This window comes from Dromiciops gliroides, chromosome 4, assembly GCF_019393635.1.
Source record: "Dromiciops gliroides isolate mDroGli1 chromosome 4, mDroGli1.pri, whole genome shotgun sequence".
Lineage (NCBI taxonomy): Eukaryota > Metazoa > Chordata > Mammalia > Microbiotheria > Microbiotheriidae > Dromiciops > Dromiciops gliroides.
The window spans coordinates 133,072,110-133,097,091 of NC_057864.1; the positions used below are offsets into that span (position 1 = coordinate 133,072,110).

At 38.2% G+C, this 24,982-nt stretch overlaps 1 protein-coding gene across 2 annotated transcripts in view; it reads right to left on the reverse strand.

The window, feature by feature from the left end:
* Window positions 1-24,982, reverse strand: part of EFCAB2 (EF-hand calcium binding domain 2) — a 146,179-nt gene that overhangs the window by 98,876 nt on the left and 22,321 nt on the right. For both annotated transcript variants that reach the window (XM_043999413.1, XM_043999414.1), the window contains exon 2: window positions 7,671-7,755. In XM_043999413.1, the coding sequence (XP_043855348.1) occupies window positions 7,671-7,755 (85 nt within the window). The remainder of the gene's footprint in view (window positions 1-7,670; window positions 7,756-24,982) is intronic.

Consider the following 24,982-nt stretch of genomic DNA (forward strand, 5'->3'; position numbering starts at 1 on the left):
GTAACCGATGTCTTAATTTATTGTGCTTAACTATATTCTTTGGAATAAAAAAGACTACTATTTGGTAGGAAGAGTATGAACTAACAGAGTGATAGAGATGCAAGAAGGGAAAAAAGAACATCAAGAAAACATTTAAAATTCACAGAAGAAAACAAGAGATGTTCAGGAAGGGATAAAGAGGAAACTTTTGTTATTAACTTGTTAAAGCTCACCTATGTTTTTTAATTTTTTTTTTTTTAGTGAGGCAATTGGGGTTAAGTGACTTGCCCAGGGTCACACAGCTAGTAAGTGTTAAGTGTCTGAGGCCGGATTTGAACCCAGGTACTCCTGACTCCAGGGCTGGTGCTCTATCCACTGCGCCACCTAGCTGCCCCTCACCTATGTTTTTAAAAAAACAAACTACATAACAAATTTACTGTTTCTTGCACAATCTATTTTTTCTTCTTTGTTTCTTGGAATGTTAGTATTTGTTGATGATTGAACAAAAAAATCAGATTTAAAAAAAAAAAGAAACAATGGAGCCATGGCCAGCAGGTGGTCAAAGTCCTATATTCGCCTCCACTGTCCCTCTAGACTACTCTCTTTCATCTACTGGTTAGGCCTGGTGGCCTTGTTTCTCAATTTGCCAACCTACTTGGCTTTGCTAATTTGGCATTCTTAATGATTCCTTAACTCCTGACTTGCCTTCTTGTTTCTGTCCTTACCTGCTTTACTGACCTAGTGCTTCAGGCTCCTGGCTCACCTGTTAGGCTTAATCCAGGAACATGTTTGCTATTTATGAACTATAATCCTTCCCACCTTCCTCAACTTCAAGTATTTGGTGACAGAGTCAAGATCTTTATGTTCTAAACTACTGGGTCAAATCTACTAAGACGAAATGTAACAGAAAGAAATGCAAGTATTACCGTGCAGTTCAAAATATCAACTTCACAAGTATAAGACAGGGAAGCTCTGAGTAGCAGAAGTTGGTCTGAAAAAGGTCTAGGGGTTCTGGTGGACTGCAAGCTCAGTGTGACAGGGCAGCCAAAAAAAAAAGGAAATATGATCATCTCAGGTTGCTTCCTGAGAGTAAGGCTTGGTATATGGGGTTGGTGGTGGGCAGTGATAGTCCCACTATCCTCTGCCTGGGTCAGGTGCCAGCTGGATGACTGTATTTTCTTCTGAGTACTGCACTTTAGAAAGATGCTAGAATGTGAGCCACAAGGCAATGGACCTAGAGATCAGGCCACATGGGGCTCAACTTATGAAATGGATCTGAAGATACTTATCTAGAGCAAGTGACTTGGGAGCAATGTGATGGCCTCTTAAGTATTTGAAGTTATTACATAAAAGGGGGACAAGATAAGTATTATCTTTATTGTTGTTGTGGATTTTGACATTATTAATTTCCTACCTAAAGGAAACTCTAAGAGGATAAGATAATGTACATATGAAACATGATTCTATAGCTGTCAGAAAATTTGTATAGGAGTCCTGACTCTTGACACTTACTGCTGTGTGACCATAATTCACATAATTCCTCTTCACCAATGAAATAACACAGATGCTACCTGCTTCACAAGGCTGTTGTGATGAAAGTACACCGTAATCTTTAAGATACTACATAAATGTGAGCTCTTATTAACACTGATTATCTTAACAGTATAATTTATTAGGATAATCATAGAACCTCACAGTTGGAGGGGAACTCATTGCCATATCCAATGCAACTCATGCCTGAAAAAGGGTTTCCACTAACACATACCAAGCAAGTTGTAACTTAGGCTGCTGGAAGACCTCCAGGGAGGGGAAATTCACTTTTTCCTGAAATAGTCAAGACCGCTCATGACTGACTAATTATTAGAAAATTTTTCCTTACTATCAAACCTAAATATTCCTCTTTGCAACTTCTACCAACATTGTTCCTGGTTCTGTCCTCTGGAACCAAAGAGAACAAGCCTAAAACCTCTTCCACATGATACTCCTTCAGATAGTTGACAACAGCTGTCATATACCCCCTGAGTATTCTCTTTTCCAGATTAAATATCCCTGGATGTTTAACAGTCATAGGTGTCATCCCTCCAAGTCTCAGTGATACCTATAAGGTCAAAGCAGTCCTGATATGGCATGGCCTTAGGAATCTTTGCCATCCCTACCTAGCTTCTCTGGATGTTCTCCATCTTATCAATGTCCTTCTTATCCTTTGATGTCCAGACATGAACACAATCCTCAACATGTTTTCTGATGAGGGCAAAGTACAGGAGGGCTGTCTACCCCTTGTTCCTAGAAGCCAGGATTCTCTTAATTCAGCCCAAGTTCACATTAGCTTTTTTGGCTGTATATCACAAGTTTGACTCAACAAATCTTCCTACATTATAGCTTCTCTCTGACCAGCTTTTGCGTGTGGGGGGGGGGTGTATATGTGTGTATGTGTATGTATGTATGTATGCAAACATATATACACATTTACATATATACAAACACATAGGCAGTTTTCTCCATTCCTCACCTTGTTCAATTTAAAGCTATTTTGATTAGATATGCATGACACCAACAAATACATTCTTGCCAATCTGTTTTCATTATAAAATTATTTTATTCAACTGAATTGCAAAAGGAAAGACAGAGACTATATTTAGACCCCAAAACTCCACAACAATGAAAATCAAGTTCTACAAAAGTTAATTCACTCCTCTCTTGGCCAAGAGCCTGTTGTTCCCATATTTTAACCTATGGAACAGAAATCCAAATCCTCTTCCCAGACCCTATCTTCTTAATCGGCCTTTCACCTCTCAAATCAGCTTTTCTTTTTTTTTAATTCCTTGCCTTCCATCAGCAGCTATGATGGAAACAACAGGTGCTCCTAGGAGTCTCCTTCTCACACAAGTCTCTGAAATCTTTGGCAATGCTTCCTTCTGGCAGTATCATTTATATGCACATAAATCATCAGAAGTAGGGCACAATCATCTAGTTTGACAAGTCTTGGGAAGTTTTCTGACATGTCTTAAGTATATGTCCCAGGATGACAACAGACCTCTCTGTTATTGTCATCATCAACAGAGAGCTATCTCAGCTTCCATCCAGCAGTTTTCTTGGTCCTTCCTCCCCAGAACATCCAGCTCCCTCCTTTTGTGAACAATCCTCATGTTTGTTTTTTAGCTGGATCTAAGAGCAGTCCTCACATTCACCAAATTGACACAGGTCAAGTTTCCCCTTTGCCTCTTAAGTTCCCCTTCTTCTTTGTTTTTGTTCTTTTGGGTTTTTTTTCCAGATTGAAGTCTCCCTCTTAACATTTCTTAAAGGAATATATTTTCCTAGACAACCTGAAGGGAGTTTGGGAAGGTGAAAGTTAGTTAAGTCTTTTACCCAAAATCACTCTGCTAGTTTTCATTGCTCATGCTATTCCTTCCACCTACAATGCTCTTCCCACCACATCTTTAGCTACTGAAATATGACTCAGCTTAAATGCTTTCTCCTTGTTAAAACCTTCCTTGATTCACCCTGAAATCCCTCTGAACTCACATAACATTTTACTCACACTTGTCATATGGTATTTATTTTGCCTTGGATTTGTTATTAGAGAAATTCAGATTCAAATTCTGTCTTACTACAAACAGGGCTTTTTAAACTTTTTCCACTTGAGACCCCTTTTTGCCCAAAATTTTTACATGACCCCATGGACATAAGTATATAAAATAAGTATACATAACCTTTTACTGTTGCCAAACTTTTCACAACCTCCACATTCAGTTACCACATTCAGACTTACAGTTTAAGAAGCTAGAGGCAGCTAGGTGGCGCAGTGGATAAAGCACCAGCCCTGGATTCAGGAGGACCTGAGTTCAAATCCAACCTCAGACACTTGACACTTACTAGCTGTGTGACCCTGGGCAAGTCACTTAACCCTAATTGCCCTGCCCCTCCCAAAAAAACACAAACCCCTAAGAGATTAATAGAACAGACTAGACAAGGGAGAATCAGAAATAATAGAACTCAATTAATAACCCAAAGTTTGATCAAATAGAAAACATAAATTATCTAGGAAAAAACTTTTTATTTGATTAAAAAAAAAAACTGGAAAAACTGAAAAGTAGTCTGGCAGAAATTAGGCTTTACCTTCCACCATATTCCAAAATATATTCTGAATGAATCCATAACCTTAATATTAAAGTTCATGCTATCAAAAAATTAGAAGATCACATGTCTCTCACAGGTATAGAAAAGAGATGCATCTTTAACCTAACAAAGGATAGCGGCAATTACAAAAGATAAAAAAGACAACTTTGATTTTACAAAATTGGAAAGCTTCTACACAGACAAAATAAGAAAGTGTCAAATGTGGAAAAATCTTTGTATTAAATTTCTCTGATAAGGGTTTGGTCTCCATGATATATAAACAATTCATAAAAATATGACTAATAGCATTCCCCAATAGATAAGTGGTCAAAGGATATGAACAAGCAATTCTGAAAAGAATTGCAAAGTATTCACAACCATATGAAAGAATGTTCCAAATCACTAACAATAAGAGAAATGCAAATCAAAAGAACCCTGAGGTTTGATCTTACACCCTCCAAATTGGTGAAGAGAAGTAAAAATAGAAATAATCGATGTTGGAATGACAGGCACACTAATACATTGTTGGTGGAACTGTGAAGTCATACAACCATTTTGGAAACCAATTTGGTATTATGCAAATAAAGTGACTAAAATATCCATAGTCTTTTAACCAGAGACTCCACTACTGCGTTTATACCCCAAGGAAGCCAATAAGAAAAAGAAAGAACCCATATACAACAAAATATTTATAGCAGCACTTTTTATGATAGCAAAGAATTGGAAACAAAGGCCATGAATTGGGTAATGACTAAACAAATTGGGTACTTGAATGGAATACTACTGTGCTATAAGAAATTGTATATGTAATGAATACAGAGAAGCAGAGAAAGATGTATATGAACTGATGCAAAGTGAAGTAAGCAGAGTCAGGAAAACAATATACACAGAGACTACTACAATGTAAGTCAAAAGAACAGAACTATACACCAAAAAGTCAAAAATGTATGTAAACAAAATTACAAAGATCAAGCAGGACACAGATGAAGAGATATGAGAGGACACTCCTAACCTACCCTTTTGTGGATATGAGAGGTCCACAGGTGCTTTACACCTCACACAGGTTTTCAGACTTTTTCAATGTACTGATCAATTATGCTGGGATTTTTTCCTCTCTAAACAAACAAACAAACAACTATTTTTATATGGGATGGCTCTCTGGGAAGGAGAGGGGAAAAGATATTTGGGAAAATTATGATGGAGAAACATAAGTTATCAATAAAAACTAATAAAAAAGAAATCCAACTATCAGTTATTAAGCTCCTAAGTATAAGGAAACATGGCTACATGGACATTTTTTTTAAATGTCCTGCCTTCAAGGAACTTACATTCTATTGTGAGGGAAAGAGAAAAGGGGCTGGTTTTGTGCATATTTATATCAACAGTGCTTTGACAGCGCCTGGCACATAGTGTTTAATAAATGCGTAGTGACTAACAACCCATGGGCAACACTCTCATTAAGGGTTCAGGAAAGGATGAGAAACCAGCAAAGAAACCAGCCACCTAACTGAGAAATGAAGCATCCTAGTGGCCTCGGGCCATTTTTATTTGGCTCCCTCATTAGCTAAAGGCATAAAAAGTCTTACCCACAAAGATGGAGGAGGAAAGGCAGTGAGTTCCTGAACTCATGACACAATTGCTCCAAAAAACATCCAAATAACGCCATAAGAAAATGCCCGGAGCAGCAAAACTCACAGAAGAATGTGCTGAAATCATCTTCTAACCAAGAATGGCTTGGAAGGTCAGAAGGAGGGAGCTGCTGTGCTGATACAGGAGTCGAGCCCAACCCCACAGTCACCCTGACACAGATCTAGTCTCAGGAAGTCCTCACCAAAGAAGGAGACCCCCAGAGCCTCTGAATCAGCTGAAGCACCAGTGTTGTCTGGAACTAAGCTCACAGTCTGGTGAGTGGGCTGAGCCCTGGGCAGGGGGGGAGACTACAGGGGTCTATGATGGTGCTAAGGAAGAACTTGGATTTTACACCCCTGCTGAGAACCAGGAGGTAGGCTCAAGTAGCAGTGGCCCAGGTGGGGGAGGGGCACAGGTTCATCAGAGCTAACAACCACAACACACAAAGCTGGTTGATTAACAAGTTGGTCTGGGGTCATCTAAGGACCAGGGAACAGGCCAGGCGAGGGAAGAACCTGATTCTCCTTAAATCATACCACCTGTGACGTCTTAAGCTTGGGATACTGCAGCCTGGAAACAGTACCCCACTTTAAGGAGCTAAAAGTCTAGTAAAAAGAAAGGCAAGATGAGCTGACAGAGAAAGGTGAGGACCATAGAAAGTTTCTTCAGTAACAAGGAAGACCGAGGGGCAACCTCAGAGGAAGATGTCAACATCAGAGCCCTTCCAAGAAAAATACAAATTGGTCTCTGGCCATAGAGGTGTTCAAAAAGGACTCTGAAGATAAAATTAGAGAGGTAGAGGAAAAAATGGAAAGAGAAATTAGGGTGATGCAGGAAAGAACTAATGAGGAAGCTTACTATGCACTCCTATAGGAAGAACTGATAAAAAGAACACTTGTGGATTGTACATATATAACCTGATTGCCATCTTGTGGAGGGGGGAGGAAAGGGAAGGAGGGAGAAAAATTTAGAACTCTAAATCTTATGAAAATGAATGTTGAAAACTACCCTTACATGTAACTGGAAAATAAAATAAATGTTTGTTGCTGAAAAATAAATAAATAAATAAAATAAAAGGTCTTACCCACGCAGAGTTGGGGGTTCTTTAGATTTGGGAGATGTCCCAAGTCTGTCTTAGTAACCACACCCCTACCTTGTGGACAGGAAAAGTACTATGTCAAAAAAAGAAAGAAAAGTACTATATCCTTTCTGTGCTATGGCTAAGTAGACATCCTTTTGTTAACTACTAAATGACCTATAAATAACTAATTTTATTCCAATATTTTACTTAAACTATCAGAGGATCAGCCTCAGTCAGGATCAGCCCACTATATCATTATGTCAGAGAAATTAGCCTTCATGAGGAGTAAGGGGGATATATTTTTTATCTGGAGGAAGATAAAGCAGATAATGATGCTAAGAAGTTTCAGGGAAGAGAGGAAGGGGAGCTGAGGGAGTCTAGGTCAGATCAGATGACCTCAGTCTTCTCAGTACCACAAGAGGCAAGGTCATTTTCCCTATGTGTGGGATGCTTGGGGTGTGGTTGGTGATTAGGAGAGAACAAAAGGTATGCAACAATCTGTGAAAAATGAGATAAGGAGTTGGCAAGGTTTGAGTAGCAAGAATATCTACTAACAGTGAGGACCTGCTGAGGATATAAACCACAAATAATGGTAGTGGGTAAATGTTTATACTTCAGCTCCCTCGGGTTCTTTTCATTGCTAAAATCCTATGGGTCTCTGTATAGAAAATAACAATAAGCAAGTATTCAATTTCTACCTTTTAATAAAGCCAAGGGTGGAAAATTACTGCTATGGCATAACAAATCATATATATTCTATGAATAAGAAAAAGGGTTCCTGATATTTTACTTGTTACTTAAGTAATTTAGGACTTAAACAGCATTCCTATCTAATATAATTTTATGTAAGAAAACATTTCCAAACCTAACATCCACGGTGTCATTGGATTCATGGTCAAACACCTCAAAAGCATCTTTGATTTTTTTCTGAACTTCTTGTATTCCTGCTTCTGTAAAAGACAAAACAACAAAAATAAATCTACACAACTCATTTCAAGCAGAATTTTCATTAGTCTATGAGTACTAAATAAACAATGGCAAACTCAAAGCTCCCCTTCCTGATTTTCCCTAGTTTCCTTTTAAGGAGCAGTTTCTGGTCCTGTCTTCTATCAGCTTTTCCCTATCCCCCCAAGTTGTTAGCAATCTCCCCTTCCTGAAATTCATCTTGCATTTTATTTATCTATGTCCAGGCTCGAAGCCTGTGCCACCTATTGTCCGGTTAAGATCCTTGAGGGCAGGGTCTTTGTGTATTCCCAGTGCTTAGCACCATGACTGGCACAAAGTGCTTAATAAATATTTACTGATTATCCTCAGTACCTAGTCCAGTCCCTTCTTGTGGCAGGCTCTCAATTAATTGGATCCCCAAGTTTCTCCTCTAAGTATAATACAAAGAGCACTCCATTTGAAGTCCAATAGCCTGAATTTAAATCCTACCTCTTCAATTTATGATTAAATAAATTGTTTCATCTTTCTAATGGAACAGGTAATTGGAAGTCAATGGTCACTGGCTGCTGGGAAGTTCTCCAGAGCTACTCTACAGATCCTGTTGAAGGGAAGGAAATAAACTTTAACTAAGTGCCTGGAGCATAGCAGATTCTTACAACAACTCTGTAAGGAAGGTGGAGAAGGTTGCTCCTTCCATTTCTTTTCTTTTCTTTTCTTTTTTTGTGGGGCCATGGGAGTTAAGTGACTTGCCCAGGGTCACACAGCTAATAAGTGTCAAGTGTCTGAGGCTGGATTTGAACTTAGGTCCTTCTGAATCCAGGGCCAGTGCTTTATCCACTACGCCACCTAGCTACCCCCTGCTCCTTCTATTTCTAAGGGGGGAGGGGGAGAGAGAAAGGGGAGAGGAAGGGGGAGAGGAAAAAGTAGGGAGAGGAGCCATCCAAGAAGTAGGAGAACCAGAGATTAGGATTAAGCAGGGAGTCACTGTTCTACTACACCCTGGGCCCTGAGCCCTGGGTGACAAGCTCACTAGAGACTGGGAGCAGAAGAATGAGAGACCAGGGCAGCAGAAGCCATGGAAATAAATCCCCATGGAAACAGTAGCAGAACTTTAGCAATGATGTCATCATGATGCCTCAGACTGGAGTCAAACTGGGTGTCTAGACAGACCTTAGTTTTGCTGAATTTACTCAGAAAGGCAGATCCAAGATGGTGATTCCCTTCCCAATTCTCCCTTATCCCTTCTTGAGAGAGCATATGTATTCCAAAGCTTACCTCTGGTGGTTGTTTTTTGTTTTTTGTTTTTAATTTTTATAGGAATGAAAATAGTCTTTTAAGCCAGTATTAAGATAAAGCTGTGGTTAACCACTGCATTACTGGTATGTATGTTTCATTGTTAAAAGGGAACTAAGAGGGAGGCAATGGGTATTGGGGTATACAAGGAGAGAGATAAATAGATTTTTATTACTGCTGGGACCTTCCTTAGCACAATGGGAGCTCAGAGCTGAACAGAAAAGAAATTATTGATTTCTATTTTTATAGATTTCTCCAAAGCAGAGAACAGCATGGATATGGAGGATCTGAGACACAAAATAAACCTAGCAAGTTGGGGAGAAGGGGAGGGAAAAGGTTGTGAGTGAACTATGAGCTGGTATTGGGAAGATAGCCACCTTAAGCTTTTCCTCTCCAATTTTCTCTTTCCAATACTGGGACTAAAGACTTGAAATAAAGACTAAATCACATCAAGGGGAGGAACCATAGTTGATAGTAAGAAGAAACTACCCACATGAGAGTTGAGGGGAGGCAGGGAGGAGCTGGGGAGGCATGTAAAAGCAAATGATTAGGGGGCAGCTAGGTGGCGCAGTGGATAAAGCACCGGCCCTGGATTCAGGAGTTCCTCAGTTCAAATCCGGCCCCAGACACTTGACACTTACTGGCTGTGTGACCCTGGGCAAGTCACTTAACCCCATTGCCCCATAAAAAAAAAAAGAAAAGAAAATGATTAGTTCTCTTCTCACCAACACAATACCCTCTACCACATAAATATCACTGCTAAACAAAGATCTAACCTTGTCTATCCTTCCCCCCGTTTCTTTTTTATAAGTGAATGAAGTATTTATTAAACACTTACTACATGCCAAGCACTGCGCTGAGCTAGAAACACAAATTGAAAAAAGTAAGATAGTCCCTGCTCTCAAGATCATGCTCTACGAGGGAAAGATAACTAATAAAAAGAAAGTTCATCTTCAGGACCAATTAAAGACCCAGAAGTCCTAAGAGATCAGTGGAAAGCTAGATGGCAAGTTCCAAGTGAGAAGACCTGGTAGGTCCTCCATCTCGAAAGAAGGAAGAGTCCTAGATTTCCATTCATCCAAGCCATGTGAACAGTCAAGCAGCATGGTTGGTTTCTCAGAGTCCAAAACAGGAATTATGGCAGATAAAATTTAACTGAACTTTACAGAGATAGAGAAGGTAATATCTACCTTTCTCTGATTTGTGAATGTGAACTATTCTTATGGCTGTTAAAAGTCTGCATTTCTTACTCACTCATATATATGTATGTATATGTCATGGGGTGCAGAGCACCCTAGAAGTTCTCTGGGGCACATCAAGGAAGCTTCTCCTTGAGAAATTAAACCAGAGGACAGATAACACCTAGAGAGATAAGCTGAACCAAATCGGACTGAGCTAGCTTCGGAATCCTACCCTTCATTCTGGTCTCCCTTACCCTGGGGAGATATATTTGGGTGTGGCTGCGGCCTTTGTGTTCCGAAGAGGGATCTGTAGCCACCCCTCACCCAATTCCTTTAGTCACTACCAGTGGGGGATGGTCCTCCACCGCTCACCCAATTGCCCCAGCTACCACCAGTGGGGGATGGTCCTCTCTCACTAAAGGAACTTTTCACGGGCAGATGGTCCACCCCCATCAGTCCTCTATAAAAGTACCTTCCAGTCTCCTGTTCGAGGAGATTCGGTACCTCTGAGCCATGTGCTTTATGCCAAATCTCCCCATGAAAAGTCCAAGGATTTCTTTCATGGTTTCCCTCCCCCCCCCCTTCCCTTCCCTTGCTCCTAAATAAACTATCACCTTATTCTAACTACGTTTTGTGTGCAAGAGGGTGTAATTCTTTAAAGAGGAATTCCCAAGGACCCCAACTCCTACCCCAACCCGTACCCCATTTCCCACTATATCATCTATATACACATGTATATGTGTGTATACATATATATATATGTATTTTTCCTTTTCTCAATTACATATAAACAAATTTTTTTTATCATTTGTCTTTTTAAAATTTTGAGTTCCATGTTCTCTCTCTCTCCCTCTTCCCCTCCCCCACACCTTGAGAAGGCAAGCAATTTGATACAGGTTATACACATGCAGTCCTGTAAAACGTTTCCACATTAACCATGTTACAAAAGAATTTACTTATATTCTTTAGAGGAATTCAAGACATCAACATATAGAAAAATCTAGAAAGTTCGCCAACAAAATGAGAGGGAGGGAAAGGCCAAAGATAACCATGGAATAAAGCTTCCAATCAAAAGGGGGAGGAGAGGTGGGGAGAAACAGTAAGAGTAGTGTAGAGGAAAAAGAAAAGAGTAATGTAGAGAGGGGCAGCTAGGTGGCACAGTGGATAGAGCACCAGCCCTGGATTCAGGAGGACCTGAGTTCAAATTCGGCCTCAGACACTTGACAGGTACTAGCTGTGTGACCCTAGGCAAGTCACTTAACCCCAATTGCCTCACCAAAAAAAAAAAAAAAGAGTAGTGTAGAGGTCTCACAGCAGGGTTAAACTGAATAATGCCTTAAGCCAAATTCAACCTTGGGGTTTTCTCACTTTCTAATTTCTTGTCTCCCTCATCTCTAAACTCCTATATTGTTTTCAACTTTTGAATAAGCAAAAAAATCTTCTATTTGATATCAATGCCCTTTGATATCAAATTTGATTTGATATCAGGTTACCCAATGAAGTTACTCTCTATGGACAATATCCCTACCATAGCCATTTTCTTTCCAGTTTGCAATTCATTCATTCCTACCTAGGGTGACAATTTCTGTCACACTGTGCACCCAAGTTTATCATTGTTTCAGTCCTTTGCTTGTTCGAGGCCTTTGGCAACAGTTTTTAATGCTATTTTGTTTGTCATTCAGAATGTACACCACTTAATTCAGAGAATGGTATGGTTCCCAATAGATGTCCCTGCCTCCCCATGTCCCTTCTCTTCCATTATCTCTGCAGGTGTCCTTTTATATACTCCATGATGGGGTCTGATCCATCATGATTTTGTTGGGCCCACCTCCTAGAGTCACACATCTTGCCAGTCATTGAAATAGCTTTTTAAATTCCACTTATAGTGTCCCCAACTCATCTCCAATCTCTCTAAGGGTTGGTGAGTGATTCTGTCCTGGGTATGTACCCTCCTCCCTTCCCCCAACCCAGAGATTTGGATTAGATGATTTGCAAAGTCTCTTACAGTTCTGAGACTATGGTTCTATCTCAGTTTAGGGGTAATTCTGCTCAGAGCCACAGGGTATTAAATTTTGTAAATATTTTCTGAGCACCTACAGTGTGCCTAACACTGTTAGGCAATGTGGGATATCTGCCCTCAAGGAATTTATAGTCTTGTTGAGGGAAATAAAGCACATACACAGGATGTCCAAAAAGTCCCTGGGCAGTTTTAAGCTTTAATAGCTTAACAATATGTATATCTATAGATGTATGTGTATATGCATAAATGAAAATATGTATGTATTTTATGTATGTGTGCATATATATGTATATGTGTACACACACACACACACACACAGAATAAAAGATAAAATACAGTAAAATTCCAGAATGAGTACACAGAGTAAATGTAATGGGATTGGGAAAGAGAAAAGTTTCATATGAATCTAGGTGAGTTCTTTTGTCTTATAGCTGCAAGATTCCATAGCTTAAATGTTGATATTTCCTCATCATTTGTATAAATGGGAAAGTAAGAAAAGGGGCAATCAAGATATAAGACTTCAGGGTTAAATTGGAAGGAAATTATAGTCTTCTATCAAAATATTCCAAGAGGACTCTTTAAAGGCACATTGGGTGGATCATAAAGCAGAATCACTTGTGATAAGAGTCAATAGGCCTGAAATCTGCACTATGGGAGTCAATGAGATCAGTGAGATCAAAGATCCATCTGTCAAAGTATAGAGGTATTCAATGCCAGGTCTGTATCCCAAAGAGATCATAAAAAAGGTAAAGAGCTCTACATGTACAAAAATATCTATAGCGGCCGGTTTTTGTGGTGGAGAAAAACCTGAAAATTGAAGGAATGCCCATCAATTGGGGAATGGCTAAACAAGTTGTGGTATCTGTGTGTAATGAAGTACTGTTGTACTATAAGAAATGATGAGCAGGCAGATTTCAGAAAAACCTGGAAAGACTGACATGAACTGATACAAAGAGAAATGAACAGAACCAGGAGAATGTTATACACAGTAACAGCACGACTCTATAAAGATCATATATGAACGATATAGCTCTTAGATCTAAGATAATTCCAAAGGACTCATGATGGAAAATGCTATCCACATCCAGAGAAAGAAATGATGGAATCTGAATGCAAATTGAAGCATACTATTTTCACTTTATTTTTTTCATGTTTTGTTTCTTTCACAACATGACTAATATGGAAATGTTTTACATGACTGCACATATATAACCTATATGAAATTGCATAATATTTTAGGGAGGGAAGAGAAAAATAGGTAGGGTAAAAAATTTGGAACTCAAAAAATTTTTAAACGAACATTAAAAATTGTCTTTAGGGGGCAGCTAGGTGGCGCAGTGGATAGAGCACCAGCCCTGGAGTCAGGAGTACCCGAGTTCAAATCCAGCCTCAGACACTTAACATTTACTAGCTGTGTGACCCTGTGTAAGTCCCTTAACCCCAACTGCCTCACTAAAAAAAAAAAAATTGTCTTTACATATAAATGGGAATAAAATAAAATACTATTTTTAAAAACCAACCAAGTATAGAGGTATTTATTTACGAATCTTTTCTGATTCAGTATATCTAGACATCCTGAGATATTTTAAATAGAACCTTATTGTTTCTCTTGACACAAGTAAAAATTAGTTTTTTTAAATTTTGCTCATATCTCATCATGGCAATGAGACACAAACTCTGGCAAGCTCTACCCACCTGGAAAGACTCTGAGTATGGGGCAGCTAGGTGGTGCAGTGGATATAGCACTGGCCCTGGATTCAGAAAGACCTGAATTCAAATCTGACCTCAAACACTTGACACTTACTAGCTGTGTGACCCTGGGCAAGTCACTTAACCCCAATTGCCTCACCAAAAAAAAAAAAAAAAAAGAAAGAAAGAAAAGAAAAGAAAGACTGAGTATGAACCAGGTGAAGAACTTGGTGTCTATTACATAAGCACCTGCAAAGAGGATGTTGGCCATTTCTCCCTCTTATATACTTTCTCTTCTTTTGATACTATTTTCTCTTGGTTCTCTTTCTTGTCTAACTACTCCTTCTCAGTTTCCTTTGATGGATTTCTATCTCTCCATCCATTCATCCATCCATCTCTATATCCTAACTGCAGTTAGAAAGCAAGCAAGGCTTCAACCTGGAATCCAATCCAATCCAATCCAATCCAATTCTCTCCTCTCCTCTCTCTCTCTCATATCTCATTAGCTCACATGGATTTAATTATCATCTCTATGCTGAATACTCCTACTTGTGGTATTGCTGGATCAAAGGGTATATAAGCAAAGTTCTATAGCCCTTTGGGCATAGTTCCAAATTGTTCTCCAGAATGGTTAGATCTCTTCACAACTCCACCAACAGTGGATGAGTAGGGGCAGCTAGGTGGCACAGTGGATGGAGCACTGTGATACTTGTTTCAAAAATTTTTTCCAGTTTTCTGCTTCCCTTTTAATCTTGGTTACGTTAGTTTTGTTTGTGCAAAACCTTTAAAATTTTTATATATAATAATTTATTTTAATATAATATATATGTTTTATATATAATATATGTATATTTATAAAATCAAAATTACCTATATTACATTTTGTTTTGCTCTCTCTATCTTCTTTGGTCCCAAATTCTTCCTCTGCCTATAAATCTGACAGACACACAATTCCATGCTCTCTTTTTTTTTGGAAAAAAATAAATGTTTTAATAGATATCACTAGGGCAGCTAGATGAAGCAGTGGATAGAGCACCAGCCCTGGAGTCAGGAGTACCTGAGTTCAAATCCAGTCTCAGACACTTAACACTTACTAGCTGTGTGACCCTGGGCAAGTCACTTAACCCCAATTGCCTCACTAAAACAAAACAAAACAAAACAAAAAATAGATATCACTATTCCAAATATTTAGAACATTTAAGTGACATGCAACATAAAACATTCTTAAGTATAGAGAAGTTGTTGAAGACATCAATATTGTGTATGAATAGAGTACCTATTATCCCTGTTAACTTACATGTGAAGTTAGGTCAAATAATTAATTATGTATATAGAGAATAAGTTATATCTTAATTTACTCTAGGGCAGCAAGTTGTTGCAATAGATAGAGTGCTTAGACTGGAGTCAGGAAGACCTGAGTTCAAATCTACCCTCCAGTACGTACTTGATGTGTAACCCTGGGCAAATCGCTAAACCCCATTTGCCTTAGTTTCCTCATCTGTAAAATTATCTGGAGAAGGAAATTTCTGTAAGGGCTAAAATTCTAGCTATACTGTCTAAAACATCTAATGAGTGGTCGCCAATAAGCTTTAGCAAGAGTTAGACTTTTAAGCATTTATTAAGGAGAATTATAATTTGGTAAAGAGAGAAGGAAAGGCCTAGATTCATCTATTTATTAAAGGGAGAGCACATTTCTCACTCCCTTCTCTACCAGAGTCCTCAGGAAAGAGAATGAGCCAGCACACCAGCCTCCCCCTTCCTCCTCCCACAAGCAAATGTCACTTCCTGACACCAAAGAAAAGACGCATGGTCTTGCCCTCAGAAGCCCTCTCCTCATGTTGGAGCTTTCCTACAGTAAGTCTCCAGCAGATGGTGTCATTCCAATCGTTACATTACAAACCACTGAAGTGTCTTTGCAAAGAAAACCTCAAATAGGATCATGAAGAGTCAGGCACAACTAAAATGATTCAACACTAAAATTTTATTCAATTACAAAAATGCTAGTTTTTCTATCCATGCACTAGTCTATAGAACACTGAATAGAGATTAATGAGAACAATATATCTACTTGTAACAAGAACATTTCCATCTTAACTTTATCTAAAAATAAGAAGTGAAATAAAACCAATAATAATAACAATAAATTGCATAATACAGTAGAGACAAGGTTGGATTCATGGTAATAAGGATGTTTGTTTGACTCCTACCTCTTACAAACACTGATTCTGAATTCAGATTCCATGCTCTCTTAAATTGCTTATGGTATCATCCTTTATGGGTAAATCATACCCATTTTGACCTTTTTTTAGTATATGGTGTGAGATGTTGGTCTAAACCTAGTTTCTGCCATACTGTTTTCCAGTTTTCCCAGCAGTTTTTGTCAAATAATGAGTTTTTGTTCCAAAAGCTTGGATCTTTGGGTTTATCATATCCTAGATTATTATAGTGATTTATGATAGTGTAATTTCTACCTATGCTACTCCACTGACCCACCTCTCTATTTTATAGCTAGTACCAGATTATTTTGATAATTACTGTTTTATAATACAGTTTGAGATATGGTACTACTAAATCCCTATTTTCTTTCAAGAATCACAAAGCCAGGGGCAGCTCGAAGGTGCAGTAGATAAAGCACCAGCCCTGGATTCAGGAGAACCTAAGTTTAAATCTGACCTCAGACACTTGACATTTACTAACTGTGTGACCCTGGGCAAGTCACTTAACCCTCATTGGGGGGCAGCTAGGTGGTGCAGTGGATAAAGCACCAGCCTTGGATTCAGGAGGACCTGAGTTCAAATCTGGCCTCAGACACTTGACACTTAACGAGCTGTGTGACCTTGGGCAAGTCACTTAACCCTCATTGCCCCATCAAAAAACAAAAACAAAAACTTAACCCTCATTGCCCTGCAAAAAAAAAAAAAAAAGACTCAAAGCTATTAGTGCCTTCCTCCACCTAAGTGATCTTATGTGTATTTTGTATATATCTCTGTATATGTATGTACCTATTGTTTTCTCAGGCTAAATTCCTTGAATGTAAGCCTCCTGAATAGATTTTCACTTTTATTTTTGTATCACCAATACCTGGTACAGAGTAGACACGTTTTTCCACCAGTTAATAGATATTATGATAAATTAGTATTATAATAAATAAATAGTATATGATTATGCATGTCAGTCAATAAACATTTACTAAGTGCCTATTATATGTCAGGCACTGTGTTCAGTGCTGGGGATACAAAACCTGCCCTCAAGGAGCTAAAAAATAAATGTTTATTGATTACATCACCAGAAAGGTAGGTATCAAGTAATGTGTGGCTTTGGACCATAGCAACTCAATAAACCTTGTAAAGTGAAAAAGAATGGCCATATGTACCAATGGTAGGAATATCTACCTTAATTTAATCAGGGATCTTTTGAAATATAGAAATGATTTATTAATGGTATCTTTCCATTCAGTTATAACCCAGAATTAATTCCTTGCTGTAACTAATCAACACACAACTTTGTTTTTTGGAGGGAAAAGAAGAGAATAATTGCTAAAATGAAGTAACACAATCACTTTATAAACTCTATACAGTCTTATAATTTGGGTCAACATAAGATGTACCTTTTAAAATGGATATGCCTTAGGAAAGTCCTTTAATGATGATTAACATTCCTGAAAGCAGTTCACTTTATTATTATTTATTGGTAATATTATCTACATTGGTAAGCATTAAATAAAATCTATTCCTGACAAAGAAACATTTTGTTTGGAACTGTCTTAACAGCTCAATTATAAATTTCAAAAGCAAACATTTGTTTCAAAGGCAAACAATTCCAAAAGAAAAATGTTTGTTTCAAGTATTGTAGAGAAATAATATTTGCTTTGAAGTACTGAGGCCAGCCAAATGCTTATGCAATTGTTTCTTTAGACCAGATTGCTATGAATCAGCTCTCCAATTTGACCTGCCTGAACTAATAGGCCAGAAAATTTGAGAGGACTGCTGTAGTTTCACAGGCAAAACATTTGTATAGGGAGGATAGTTCAAAACATTTTAAAATTCAGTCTGTTCAAAACGCTTTTCAAAATGTTTTCATGCTCCCGTAATGGTCCAATTGTCACTGTACATAGAACAAGGGGAAAAAAGTACTAACCATGCATAATTTATTATAGAACCACATAGGAATAGAATGCTGCCTTTTCTGTAATTAATTAGTAATCAAAAGAGAAGCAACATTATTAAAAATCCTGAGATATATTCCATTTTCATTCTCCCTCCTCCTCTCCTTACCCCTCTGTCTTATTGGCCTATGCAGGGTTCATTTTATTTTAGAACATTTCAACATCATGCTACTTACTTTATATAAAATTCTTGTGTTCTGTGTGACTGGAAACATGGATCTAAGAAATAAATCTTCTCAGACTGCTATATTAAAATCCTGGGTTGGCAGTACTAAAATTTACAAGTCTTGGACAACATAGAGAGTTTCTCATCATAAAGTGGACTACCTTTCTCAACAGCAGATTCATTCACCCCTCTTAATAAACACAAGCACACACATATGTACACACATACATACATAGACACATATATGTGTATGTATGAAAAGGAACATTCAGTCCTCAATGACAGTCCTTCATATTTATATAGCTTCTAAGAATTGGTGAATCCAGCCTTGAACTAGATTTCATAAAAGAAATATAAAAACATAATCATTACAAATGATGGGACTAAATAATGAATAATTCTTAAAGAACTTTGATTTATGTTAAACTTTTTTTTAAAGAGTCCACGATTTACATGGATTAGAATTAGGCTGTTGTTTTTAAATGCAATTTACTCTAACAGATAGAGTCATGTCAGTTTCAAAAGCATCTACAGAACTAGGAAGCTGCAGTTACCTAGGAAAGAAATGGTTCCAAGAAGACAGACTGCCCTGTAGTATTCCAATACCAGAAAGAACCAATCTAAGGTAGATGTATACCATAACCTCATGCTCCAAATGTAAAATGTCATTTATAAAAACTTATTTTAATCAAATAGTATTAAAGAAGATGAACATTTTGGGCAGGGCAAAGAAATGGATCGGTTCCCAATAATATTGCAGATCACTGCTGCCCAAACGTTCCAGATGGTTAAGACAGCAAGCAAAGCCAAAAACAAACGGAAGCATCACTTTCCTTTTTGAGCTGGTGATTTTTAAAATAAATGGCTCTGGCTTCTTTGTTTTCCTATATTTCTCATCCTTAAAAAAAAGAAATGAAAGAAAAATAGATTCACTTCTTGCCAAGATATAAAATATGTACAAAATTTTCCCCTCCCCAAATCACCTTAACTATTCCTATTATTCCACAGATTTTATAAGATGTGAATATTTTCATGAAAGCAAACTGATGATTTTTAGTTTTAGCTCTGTGAAAAAAAGAGTTACACTATCCAAACTGAATGAAAGCATAAAAGCAATCTGCCTTAATGGATGCAAATGTTTGCAAAAAAATATTTATCTATTACATGGCTTAAAAATTAATATTTCAGTCCAACAATTGAAATGAATGTTTGAAATCTGAAAACATTTGCTGGAAAAAAACAAATGTTTTCATCTGGAGGGGGAAAAAAGACTTGTGGGTTATTAAAATACAACCAAATAAACTGCTTTTGGAAATAATTATCTTTCAAAGAGATATATTTTTTCCATGAGAAGTTTAATAGCTCTGGATAGAATATAATGACAACCAAATTATCAAAATTATGCTGATAATCACTGTTCTTACTTCTAACTATAAAAAGATAGCATATGCAACTTTAAAGCACTATATAAATGTTAGCTGCTTTTATTATTATTATTAATGAATGTATAAGGCACCTAAGTGATGAGAGAGTGTTAGGCTTGAAGTCAGATGACCTAGATTTAAATCCTGACTCAAACACTTAATTGTTCTGTGACCTTGGACAAATCATTCAACCTCTTTCAACCTCAGATTCTTCACCTACAAAATGTGGCTAGGGTGGAGTTTGGACTTGAGGATTTGATGGCCTCCAAGGTCCAGTCTAGATCTAAATGTATGATCCTATGAAAGTTATGATGTTATATGACACCTAGGCCAGCCCCCTCTTACACTTTGGGCCTCCAGAAGGTACAACCCTAGGTTGACGATATTCTATGGGTCTGCCTACATCCGTGTAAAAAATAAAAATTACTCATGAGCCCTTACCTATTTATTTACACATTTTCTGGGTCAGCCTGAGCATATATTAGTTCAAAGCAAAGACATTTTATGAAAACATAGTGAGATTTGTCAGGCACTGTGCTAAGTGTTGGGGATACAAAAGGAGGCAAAAGATAATCCCTGCCCTCAGTCTAATGGAAGGGGGAAGACACTAATCAAACAAATAAATATAATCAAGCTATATGCAGGATAAATGGGAAATAGTTAAAAAAGAAAATGCATTAGAATGAAGGGAAAGGCTCTTGTAGAAGACAGGATTTTAGTTGAACCATAAAAGAAGAGAAAACAGTGGGCAGAAATAAGGAGGGAGAACATTCCAAGGATGGGGGACAGCCAGAGTAAATGCTCTTAGCCGAGATATGGAAAGTCCTGTTTGAGGAAAATCAAGGAGGCCAGAGTCACTGGATTCAAGAGTGTATGACCTGGGAAGAAAGGTGTAAGCAGACTGGAAAGGTAGGTGGAACCAGGTGATGAAGGACTTTGCCAAACAGAGCATTCCTTATTTGATCCTGGAGGCAATGGGGAGCCCCACCATCAGTGGGGAGAATGAGCAAGAAAAGAAATTATATCCAAAGGGTACAGATATGGGGAATATGTATGAAGGGACAACTCTCAACTGGAATTCTGCAGGACACCCAGTTCCATAAGCATGAGTGACATCATTGAAAGCCTTAAACACAATAGCATAATTCTTCACAAATTTTCAATAAATGTCACCAAATCCTAGAAAAATCTTTAGTTACTGGAGTTTCTTTACACATGGTCAGTTATCTTCTCCAGATCAGTCATCTCTACTTATTGAGACACTAATGCACCTACCTGAGAGAGGTGTTACAAAGCTGATAATTGTCAATGGGTAGTTTCAGACTTCTTTAAGGTGATCTAACATTTTGATCAGTCTATCCTAAAGTCTTGTTTTTGTTTTTGGTTTTTTGCGGGGCAGTGGGGGTTAAGTGACTTGCCCAAGGTCACACAGCTAGTAAGTGTCAAGTGTCTGAGGCCGGATTTGAACTCAGGAACTCCTGAATCCAGGGCCGGTGCTTTATCCACTGCGCCACCTAGCCGCCCCCCCTAAAGTCTTTCTAAAAGTATTCAGGTCATTTAGGTAACATTTACAAGTAGTTCATTGAAATATGGTCAGTGCCCCAGAGATTCCTTGACACATACATTCCTGCAAGGCAGGTGAAAACTATCTTCTCTTTGTTCTCCCATGCCATGAGGATCTGGGAATACCCGTTGTACAAGTCTGACACTGAAAACCACTGGCTGCCCAACAAATGATCCAGGGCATCTTGAAGTCATGGCATGGTAGATCTGTCCACCTTAATTCTCTTGTTCAGTGTCCAGGAGTCTATACACATCTGGATCTTTCCAGGCTTATTTTGTAACACTAGTATGGATGAAGTGTATGAATTGCCATTCTTCAACCCTGAAATACAGGCACAGTGGATAGAGCGCTGGCCCTGGAGTCAGGAGGAGCAGGATTTAAACCTGCCTCACACATTTACTAGATGTGTGACCCTGGTCAAGTCACTTAACCTCTGTCTGTTTCCTCATCTGTAAAATGAGGTGAAGGAACCAGCATACCACTTCAGTATCTTTGCCAAGAAAACCCCAAATGGGGTCATGAAGAGTCTGACATGACTGAAATGACTCAACAACAACAACAAAACCTGAAATACACTTCCTTCTCACTACTGTCTATGATAATGTCACTGATAGGTCAAGTAATCCTAAACTAGATAGTTAATCTGTAACAAAGGATTTTGGTTTCTGCTTATGAAGAAAAATTGAAAAGGAAAGACCTAATCTTAGCTTCAGGGCCCTGTCTGACTGTTGGCTGCTGGCTGCAATGGCTATTATTAAAGAGCTGTCAACTTGCCCTCATCACGGAAAGGTTTTAGGCACTATGCTCTAACAGACTGAAGTTAAGATTACTTGTGTGGGGGCAGCTAGGTGGCGCTAGGATAAAGCACTGGCCTTGGATTCAGGAGAACCTGAGTTCAAATCCAGCCTCAGACACGTGACACTTAACTAGCTGCGTGACCCCGGGCAAGTCACTTAACCCTCATTGCCCTGCAAAAACAACAACAACAACAACAACAAAAAAAAAAACCAAGTATTTTTCAGTCTTTAGGACTTGATGCAATTAATATAATGCCAGTTGATATCTGATGAAGTGCTATATTTCAATCATATCATGGTTTAAATATACTTTTGTGGATTAGCTTGGGAATATAACTATCATTTATATTGGTTTCCATGGGAAAATGTGTCCTGAGTGCCAAACAACAAACAAATGGACTTTTCCTTTACCATTTAATTTTTATGAATTTGTTTTCAAGAAAAGGAAAAGAATTTGACAGATAAATAAAAAGAAGCTAATAAAAGACAAATCCATATTGATAATCTATATACTTTCATGAGTTATTTCCATGTAGATGAAATATCACCATATGCATAAAGGGTAATGATACAAGGTTCAGACTCCATAATGAAATTAATTTACTGACTCTTTGCATGGTCATGGGCAGTGGGTCTTTCTGTAGATAATTTCCACCTCTTTGTTTCTTTCAGGAATTGATCTATTTATAGGATTAATGCAGGCATTAAACCCTAAATAGATGAGTACAACACCTGCTCACCAACACCACAAGAATGGTGTGACCCTGTCAGTTATGACAGTGTTTGTTCTGTCCTCTAACAGCTGTGTGAGAGGTTGAGTTAGCCAGCAGGAAGACGCCTTCTCAGGGGAGTTGAAATAGAAAACTGCTAACCAAGAGAGATCCATAACAGAACTCATTTTTCCCTCTCAAATCTAACCCTCTCCCAAACATCCCTATTTCTGTCAAAGGCACCATCATTCTTCAATCTTGGCATTATACTCAACTTCTCACTCTTCTTCACCCCACATATCCAAGCCACTGACATACCTTTCCATTTCTATCTCTCCATATCTTGCCTCCAAAGCCTTCTCTCTACATCCACAGTCATCAACTTTCATTCAGGCCTTCATCATATCTTCCCTGGACCATAAAAATTGTTATTTAGGAATCAGTTTCCCTGCCTCAAGTCCTTCTCCACTCCACAACATCATCTACATAGCTATCAAAGTGATTTTTCTCAGGTTTAGATCTGACATAGAGATATATTATATATAAAGTCATAAAAATTGGTGTGGGGGTGGGGTACCAGTGACTACCCCTGCAGTCCTTTTTTTTATTTTAAGAAAATCACTTTTGGGACTGCTGTCCTTGCTGCTGGGGGCATTCCGCCCCAGCTCCCCCTCTCCCCCCACCTCCTCTGCCACTGCCTGGGTGGAGGGAAGGGGGGCATGGTGCCTGTAATTATGAATTCAATTTAAAAAAAAAAGTTTAGATCTGACCCTGTGGCTCCTCTATTCATTAACTCCAGTAGCCATGTATCACCTCTAGGATAAGATACAAATTCCTTTGCCCTGAGCAGCCTTTTACAACCTGGTTCCAATATAAACTTCCCATTTTATTATATGCATGTATGTATGTGTATGTGTATGTGTGTGTATATATGTGTGTACATATATGTGTGTATTGTGTGTATGTAGGTATACATATGTGTGTGCCTGTGTGTGTGTATCTCTTCCTCACCCACAGTACTCCATCTCCCATCTTGATGCCCTTTCATTGGTTGTCCCCCATGCCTGGAATTCACTACCTATTCACCTCTACCTCAAAGAACCCCTCACTTCCTTCAAGATGCAACTAGAGTACCACTACTACACAAAATTTTCCTTATCCCCTCACCACTGCTAATACTTTCCCTCCCAGACTACCTTGCATTTATTTTGTCTTCATTCTACATATTCATTTGTATACACATTGTCCTACCCAATTGAACAGAAGGTCCTTGAGTATAGGGGTTGTTTCATTTTTTGTATTAGTATTCTTAGAAACTAACAAAGTGCTGGGCACATACCTACTTATATAGAAGGTATTAATAAATGCTTGCTGGTTAATTAATTAAAGACAGTTGAGTTAGACTCCCTGCTGCAGTCTCCCCTGCTACTTCCCAGGACTCTATAAAGATTTTAGCAACTCATGTATATCCTATACCTTGTATACTCAGCCAACTAAATTATGACATCCTAAACAGGGATTTATGAGATTGGCCAATTTAGCTATGAGTAATGAAAGAAAGGAGAAAAGTGGAGAGCACTGTGTGTGCACCATTCCTCTGAGAAGGAAGACAGTATTAACAAATAATGATTCACTTGCATAGAGTGCTTTAAAACTCACACAGTATTCTCCCTGCAATAACTTTATAAGGCAGTATTATCTCCATTTTACAGATGAAGAAACCAAGATTCATGGAGATTAAATGGTCATATAAGAAACATTGGGTCAAACAGTTCTTCCTGTTGGCCGCCCACACCAGCTTGGTTGCATCTAGAGTGACCTTAAAATGAACAAATGGGGAGGAAAGCAATGTGATGCCAGCTCTTTATCTGCATGGAAATTTCATAACTTTAGTGTTTGTAACATGAAAAGCAACTATATTATCCAATGGGTCCAAGGCAAGCAAATTAGTTTCATTAAGAATAAATAGTAACCTTTTCAGTTTACAAAGTCTGCTTAAATTTGAACATAATAAGAGTCACCATTTGTACTTCAATATTCAATATTTCTACTTTACGATTTTTCATTCTACTACTACATTTTATACAAAATTTTGGATATTTTTCATTTTCAATTTTAGGAATACTTACCTAAAAATCATTTTCCTAATACTGTATACATAAAGTAGAAACTAATTATTGCCTGGTGCTACATGAGAGGAGTCATGGTATGGTGGAAAAATCC